The 8,454-nt window shown below is 41.6% G+C and overlaps 1 protein-coding gene across 1 annotated transcript; it reads right to left on the reverse strand.

Annotated features, from left to right (window-relative positions):
- Positions 1-310: 310 nt before the first annotated feature.
- Positions 311-7,960, reverse strand: wdr45 (WD repeat domain 45). Its single transcript, XM_068706334.1, has 11 exons — positions 7,827-7,960; positions 7,574-7,668; positions 5,085-5,159; positions 4,773-4,877; positions 2,374-2,479; positions 2,200-2,294; positions 1,719-1,798; positions 1,429-1,637; positions 1,195-1,296; positions 922-1,067; positions 311-579 (listed from the first exon to the last, which is right to left on the reverse strand). The coding sequence occupies exons 2-11, from the start codon at positions 7,620-7,622 to the stop codon at positions 470-472; spliced, it is 1,077 nt and encodes a 358-aa protein (XP_068562435.1). The 5' UTR covers positions 7,623-7,668; positions 7,827-7,960; the 3' UTR covers positions 311-469.
- Between the last annotated feature and the right edge of the window lie 494 nt (positions 7,961-8,454).

Here is an 8,454-nt window from a genome sequence, read left to right on the forward strand (position 1 = left end):
ACCAAAACATCGGTCCGGTTCTAACCCGATCACATGTTTGAACCTGGCTCGTGCGCGTCCTCATCTATGTGCACGAAACACAGGAAGAACCGGAGGTTGTCTCCTGATTGGACTACAGAAGTAGTTCATCCCTGCAGCTCTTTATTAGCGTAGCTTTGTTAGCAGCTAGTATCGTTAATACTGCAGAGAGGAAGAAAAACAAAATGTCAAACTATTCCTTTAAATGTTGTAAAGACAAAAGTCTCCATCTACAAGAGGTATGAACATGATGACACACTGTGTGAAGATAAATAAAACTTAATGTAAAAACTGATTTCTTCTCAAAAATGATTTTTAATTAGATTGTAACTTCTCTCTTCTCTTCGTGATGCACATAAAGTTTCAGGCTGCTACATTCTGGAGATACGACAATATTAATAATTAAGTCATTCTTCATCATCATCCTCGTGTCTCTTCCTCCTCTTCCTCCTCAGAAGTCGTCGTCATCACAAATGTCCAGATAAACGTCAAAGGCTTCTCGGTTACAGTTTCCATCCGGAGTGAACACGTATTTATGAAACGTCCCGTCCACACAGATCGCTGCAGGACACAAAACAACGTTTAGATTTTCCCTTCAAAATAAAAGTCCTGCTCCTCTATAGAAACAGAACCATCACCACTAGAAGTAGAGAGAACTAGAACATGTCTTTAGGGCAGAATAACACAGTTATGATGACATGAAGGCATATAAATTATTCTGATGGTTTGTTTCAATTCTAAGAAAGTATCACTAAATAATAAATCTGGTTCCACTCTTCATCCATCTGTCACTTTGCTATAAATCCACTGCTATAATTAATACTCACTGTTTATTATAATGTCTCATCTACACAGTCAATCACAGAAAAAGACATGGACGTGATGTTTCGTGTGTTTCCTCACCGATGACCGAGTTGACGTTCTTGGACGTGTTCTTCCCAAAAGCACAGATGCAGGCGCACTCAGCCGGCACGGTGAAGCTTGCCAACGACCACTGGCTGTCCACGTACTGACCAATCACAGGGCCCACCTTCCCCACACGGGCCAGCCTGAGCAACACACAGCAATCAGTAACTCTCACAGGGTTCTCACTGGTCATTAGATTAACGATGTGAGAGGTGGTCTACAGATGGTCTTCAGAACAGTTCTGGGTTAAAGATCAGCAGGTGGTCTTACGCGGAGCGGCGGTTCAGTTTGGTGTCTTTGAGAGCGAAGATGTGGACGGTTCCTTTATCGCTGGAGGCACACAGGAAGGACGAGTCGTGGCTGAAGTTGATGCTGAAACAACAGAACAGTCTGAACGTCAGCCCAAATCAAAAGCTCATTTGAAATGAGGAGGAGCCGTTTGACCACGTGACACGCCGCTTGGTCGACGCCTCCTAAACTACCCACAATCCCCTGAGTGCGTACCAGTAGAGGGTGGCGGGGTCCGTCCCGCGCCGCAGCTCCACCAGCTTGTCTCTGGTTGTCGTGTCGAACAGACGGATCAGCGTTCCTTTGCGAGAGGCCGACGCCGCCACGCTGCCCGGCTGGTTCAGAGCCACGCAGGCGATCTCGCTCTGGTGGGCGTTGATGGTGAACGGAGCCGACGACGTGCCGGGTTTGGTGTTAGAAAGGTCCTGAAGAGAGAGATACTCGTTCCAGTAATTCTGGTTATTTAATCCACTCGGTGTGTGTATTTAGATGTGTTTGTGACTTACGACGAGCTGCAGACTTCCACACTTATGACCCGGAAACACCAGCAGCTGTTTCTCCAGACTGGGACACAAATCACACAAACCTGCAGCACAGAAAGGGTTAAATCCATCATTAACAGCAGGACGTGGTGTGTTTTTTTGCGTGAAAACACACAATTTAAATAAGGAAATCTCATTATTATTATTTTTAATGATGTATTATTATGTGTTTATAGCTCGTGTTATGAAGTCAAACAGCTTATAATTCATCTCTAATATCTATTTTATATTAATGTGAAAACATCTCCTTCAAACTACTGGATTTATTCAAGTTTATCACCAAAACTACATTTTACAGATTACATGTGAACACATCATGATAACGTCATAATTTACCTTCAGCCAGTACTCATTTTCACTGAGCAGAGCCTGAAGGCATCATAATGTAACTGAAGTGGTTAGCCGTACGTTAGCCGTTAGCTCCTCTGTTAGCCGGACTCGTTACCTTTGGGGTTGTCTCTGGTGTCGAACTCAAACAGCTTGGCGGGGTTATCGGGGAAACTGTAAACGTAGATCCGGTTCTTCAGAACGATGATGATCCTGAAGCACAGATGACGGATTAACGAGTCTTAAATGATTCTTCAGAGACGAACTGCAGACGTGGAAACATTGAACTCACTTGTCGTGTCTCATGCGAACAGCCAGGACCGGTTTAGTGAACGTGAACTCCAGAACCAGTTTGTCTTTGGGGTCCCGAGACTCCCGAGCGTCGTCCCAGACCAGAACTGGAATCAAAGATTAGTGTTATAGTTTATCTCGTTAATACTTTATGTCTGGTTTTCATTCATGTTGTACATTTAAGTCTAGATGTAAACAACAACAAAAGACAACATGTTTACTTCCTGGATCAAATCAGTCTCAATGTTGATAAATACACACAGATTATAAATGTATTCTTTGATTTCTATATAAATGACTCTCTCCACAAATTATTTTTCAATGCAAAGAAAAATAATAATTATATATAAATTTAAACTAAATTCACTTATAAAAACAATATATTCTCTCTCTCTCTCTCACTCTCACACTCACTCACTCACTCACTGTCAAAAGTTTACATACACTTGTAAAGAACATAATGTCATGGCTCTCTTAAGTTTCCAGTTATTTCTACAACTCTGATTTTTCTCTGATAGCGTGATTGGAACAGATACTTCTTTGTCACAAAAAACATTCATGAAGTTTGGTTCTTTCATGACTTTATTATGGGTTAACAGAAAAAGTGATCAAATCTGCTGGGTCAAAAATATACATACAGCAGTGCTAATATTTGGTTACATGTCCCTTGGCCATTTTCACTTCAATTAGGCGCTTTTGGTAGCCATCCACAAGCTTCTGGCAAGCTTCTCGTTGAATCTTTGACCACTCCTCTTGACAGAATTGGTGCAGTTCAGTTAAATTTGATGGCTTTCTGACATGGACTTGTTTCTTCAGCATTGTCCACATGTTCTCAATGGGATTTAAGTCAGGACTTTGGGAAGGCCATTCTAAAACCCTAATTCTAGCCTGATTTAGCCATTCCATTACCACTTTTGATGTGAGTTTGGGGTCATTGTCCTGTTGGAACACCCAACTGCGCCCAAGACCCAACCTTCGGGCTGATGATTTTAGGTTATCTTGAAGAATTTGAAGGTAATCCTCCTTCTTCATTATCCCATTTACTCTCTGTAAAGCACCAGTTCCATTGGCAGCAAAACAGCCCCACAGCATAATACTACCACCACCGTGCTTGACGGTAGGCATGGTGTTCTTGGGGTTAAAGGCCTCACCTTTTCTCCTCCAAACATATTGCTGGGCATTGTGGCCAAACAGCTCGATTTTTGTTTCATCTGACCACAGAACTTTCCTCCAGAAGGTCTTATCTTTGTCCATGTGATCAGCAGCAAACTTCAGTCGAGCCTTAAGGTGCCACTTTTGGAGCAAGGGCTTACTTCTTGCACGGTAGCCTCTCAGTCCATGGAGATGCAAAACACGCTTGACTGTGGACACTGACACCTGTGTTCCAGCAGCTTCTAATTCTTGGCAGATCTGCTTTTTGGTGGTTCTCGGTTGACTCTTCACCCTCCTGACCAATTTTCTCTCAGCAGCAGGTGATAGCTTGCGTTTTCTTCCTGATCGTGGCAGTGACAAAACAGTGCCATGCACTTTATACTTACAAACAATTGTTTGCACTGTTGCTCTTGGGACCTGCAGCTGCTTTGAAATGGCTCCAAGAGACTTTCCTGACTTGTTCAAGTCAATGATTCACTTTTTCAGATCCATGCTGAGCTCCTTTGACTTTCCCATTGTAGCGTTTGTGGGCGTTTGTATCCAATGAGCCCTATTTAAATGGCCTCAGAGAAGTCACCAGCTGTAGTCACTCATAATCACTCACAAGAAGTTAAGAGGCCATGCTATGAAGCTCATTTCATTGACACAACTTTCTAAGTCACCAAAATTGCTAATTCATGTTGCTGTATGTATATTTTTGACCCAGCAGATTTGATCACTTTTTCTGTTAACCCATAATAAAGTCATGAAAGAACCAAACTTCATAAATGTTTTTTGTGACAAAGAAGTATCTGTTCCAATCACTCTATCAGAGAAAAATCAGAGTTGTAGAAATAACTGGAAACTCAAGAGAGCCATGACATTATGTTCTTTACAAGTGTATGTAAACTTTTGACCACAACTGTGTATATATTATATATATATATATATATATATATATATATATATATATATATATATATATATATTGTTTTTTATATATATATATATATATATATATATATATATATAAAAACAAAGTAACATTATTTTTTAAATGTGAAAAAACACAAATTAAAACACAGAAAAGCAAATCTAAAGTGTTTTTTAGTGAAGTGTGAAGTGGACAATAATAGATGTGATAGATGACCTCAAGGTTTAGTACGTAATCAATAAAATCTATTTTAATAGTAACGGGTAGCCAGGATCAGTGAGACGTGATGATGATAATAATAATAATAAATAAATAAGTGACTTGATGTAACTCACCAGATATTTCAGAGAATTTGGGGTTGACTCCGCCTCCAACGACGGCCAGCAGGTTGGATCGATGCAACATGGAGCACGAGGCCACACTGCCCACCTGCTCGTGGTCTGGACACACACACACACACACACACACACACACACACACACACACACACACACACACAATTTAAAATTAATGTCACAGCAAAAGTAATATTGTCTCCTACAAATACAAATCTTATCAAAACAGAGTATTTAATAATAAACATGTGTCTCTCAGGTAGTGAGGTCATCAGGTGGTGAGGTCATCAGGTGGTGAGGTCATCATCTTACCCAGGTGTCCTTTCTCCATCAGCGGCTCCACATTGTAGATCCTGACCCCCGTCTCCATGGCGCAGCAGAAACAGCCTGAGAGAAGTATTAAAGATAAAGGATAAAGGGTAAAGATAAAGGATAAAGAGGTTTTTATTGTCATTGTAGTGATACAACGAAATTTCGTTTGGTAGCTCTCAGCAGCAAACAGCAGCAATAACAACAATATACAAGATTAAATACAAAAGGAAATACAAAATGCAAAAGGAATAAGAACATTACTAAGTAATACAATTTAAGTAATAAAATCTGTGCAAACAGTGCAGTGTAAACATGTTTTGGCAGTGCAAACAGAGTATAAAATGTATCAGTAGAGTTTTTAGCAGCTTGATGGGGGGGTGGTGTTAGCTGTTCAGGTCTTAGTTACATCTCCAGTGGTGACTGTGTGTGTGTGTGTGTGTGTGTGTGTGTGTGTGTGGTGGGGGGGGGGGGCTACAGCTCTGGAGGAGAAGCTGTTCCTCAGTCTGTTTGTACATGTTTTGTTGTCATGTTTTTATAGTTCTGTGCCTTCTCCCCGATGGCAGGGGGACAAACAGACTGTAACCTGGGTGGGTTGGGTCCTTGCTGATGTTGCTAGCCTTCTTGTGTAGACGGCTAGCATATACCGTGTCCAGAGTCGGGAGCTCGGTTCCTATGATCCTCTGCGCTGTTTTGACTACCCGGGCCAGGTCTCTCTGGTTCTCTGCAGTGCAGCTGGTGTACCACACGGTGGCGCAGTGGCAGAGAATTGTCTCTATGGTGCTCCTGTAGAAGTTGACCAGGAGCTGAGAGGAGAGTTTGGCTTTGTTGAGTTTCCTCCAGAAGAAGAGCCTCTGTTGGGCTTTCTTCACCAGGTGGGAGGTGTTAAGGGCCCATGTCAGATCCTCTGTGATGTGGAGTCCCAGGAATTTGATGTTACTTACACTCTCCACCTCCTCACCGTTTATGTGGAGAGGGGGAGGTGTGGTCTTCCTGGTGCTCCTGAAATCCACGATGATCTTTTTGGTTTTAGTAGTGTTAAGGACCAGGTTATTGTCAGTACACCACTCAACCAGATGTTGTACCTCCTCTCTGTAGTGCGCCTCCTCGTTGTTAGATATCAGCCCTACTATAGTGGTGTCACCAGCGAACTTCACTATAGTGTTAGAGGAGTGGGTGGGGGTGCAGTCATGGGTGTAAAGGGTGAAGAGGGCCGGACTGAGCACACAGCCCTGCGGAGCTCCTGTGTTCAGGATGAGGGTGGAGGATGAGCGGTTGCCCATTCTGACAGTTTGTGGTCTGTTCGTGAGGAAGTCCATAATCCATGAGCAGAGTGTAGTGGATAGTCCAAGGTTATTGAGTTTGTTTACCAGTTTATGGGGGACTATTGTGTTGAAAGCGGAGCTGAAATCAACAAATAGCATCCTGGCGTAAGTGTTTAAATGCTCCAGATGGGACAGGGATGTGTGAAGTGCTATTGAGACAGCATCCTCCGTAGATCTGTTTCCCCGGTAGGCAAACTGGTGGCTGTCTAGATCAGTGGGGATGTTGGCCTTGATGTGGGATAGTACAAGTCTCTCAAAGTACTTCATCACAATTGGTGTCAAGGCTATTGGGCGATAGTTGTTGAGAGTTCTGACTGTTTGTTTTTTGGGCACGGGGGTAATGGTAGTGGATTTGAGGCATGTGGGGACCACAGACTGTTGCAGTGAGAGGTTAAAGATGTTAGTAAACACCCCTGCTAGTTGGTCGGCACATGACTTCAGTGTCCGGCCTGGTACCTTGTCTGGTCCTGCTGCTTTGGTGATGTCAATCTTCATCAGAGTGGATCTCTAAAGTACTAAAGTACATGACTGTGGTTCAAAGTAACTAAGTACAACTTCCCAACAGTTTATAGAAGTACAGTCCAGATGTAATAATGTTTTTAAATGTTAATGTGTTCATAATGTTACTACTAAACAGCTCAGTGTATTTAACTGAAACAGTATTCTTGCAGTCTGGTATTAGTACTTTTACTTTGACATAGTATTTTTACAGCGTGGTATTAGTACTTATTCTGTAACAGAGTATTTTTAGTCTGTGGTATTAGTGCCTTTACTTTCAGAGATTAGTTTTTGTAATGTGGTAATAGTACTTTTACCAAAATAGTGCATTTTTACAGTGTTGTATTAGTACTTTAACGCTAACAGACTATGTTTACAGTGCCGTATTAGTACTTTAACGCTAACTGACTATGTTTACAGTGTGGTATTCGTACTTGTACTGTAACAGAGTATTACTACAGTCTGTTATTCGTACTTTTACTGCAGTAAATACTGTACTAAACCGGGTTCCTAGAGGCAGACTGAAGCTCTAGCTCACGTTAGCTCTAGCTCACGTTGGCTCTAGCTAACTCTAGCTCACGTTAGCTCTAGCTAGCTCAAGGTAACGTTAGCCTATAGCTAGCTCTAGCTAACGTTAGCTCTAGCTCAACCCGTTAGCCGTTATCTTACTCTGGTCCTGGTTGAACTGCAGGCTGTTGACTCCTCTCTGCTGAGTCATGGCTGCTCACCTCCCGTTACCGTGAAGTTACCGGTAGATTAACGACCTGTAACGGAGGAGAAACACAACACGAACGTCTTCAGCTGACGGTTGAGCAACACGGTTGTTGTTGTTCTGTTAGCACGTTAACTAGCTAGCGCACATTAGCATCAGACCGGATATAAACGCGACTGTCGTCTTTATTTAAAATATGTAAAGTCTCACCATGAACACGTGGACACGATACGACCCGAAGGGTTTAAAGCTGTAAACGGGACGAACGTGTGAGACAACAACACAACAATGACAACAGAGATGTAGCAACACGGAGGTTTGTTGTTGTTTTCAACAGTGACGTATTCAACACGTGCTTCCGGTTTTGTTCCTTTTCCTGTTCATCATTGTTTTTCCTGCAATATAAACAAAAATAAAACGATGAAATATAAATACAATACAAAAACGATGAAGGAAAATAATAAATTATTATATTATTACAAAAATATTCTCACCAAAAATGCAGTCCTGATGTGATGAAAAATTATTGTTATGTCACTTAAATGCTTTTATTATAAAACATCATTCACACGTTGTTGTTGTTGTTATGAAAAAGAAACAATGTTTGAGATATAAAAAATATTTTATCATAAAATTCTTGGGCTTCAGGCCAATTTAGGATAGAATATGAATAATATATATAAAAAATATATCCATCTGTATCGATCAGAAGATTGATTTAAGGATCAATAACTTACTGAACATTGAGGACATTAACGCAGCGCTCTGATCTGGATACAATGACATCGTGTGACATACTGAGCTGAAGTCTTGAGAACATTTGTGGAGACAGTCGGAC

Source organism: Cebidichthys violaceus, unplaced genomic scaffold (genome assembly GCF_023349555.1).
Source record: "Cebidichthys violaceus isolate CVI_PGR_0920_01 unplaced genomic scaffold, fCebVio1.0.p SCAF_12, whole genome shotgun sequence".
NCBI classification, from domain to species: Eukaryota; Metazoa; Chordata; class Actinopteri; order Perciformes; family Stichaeidae; genus Cebidichthys; species Cebidichthys violaceus.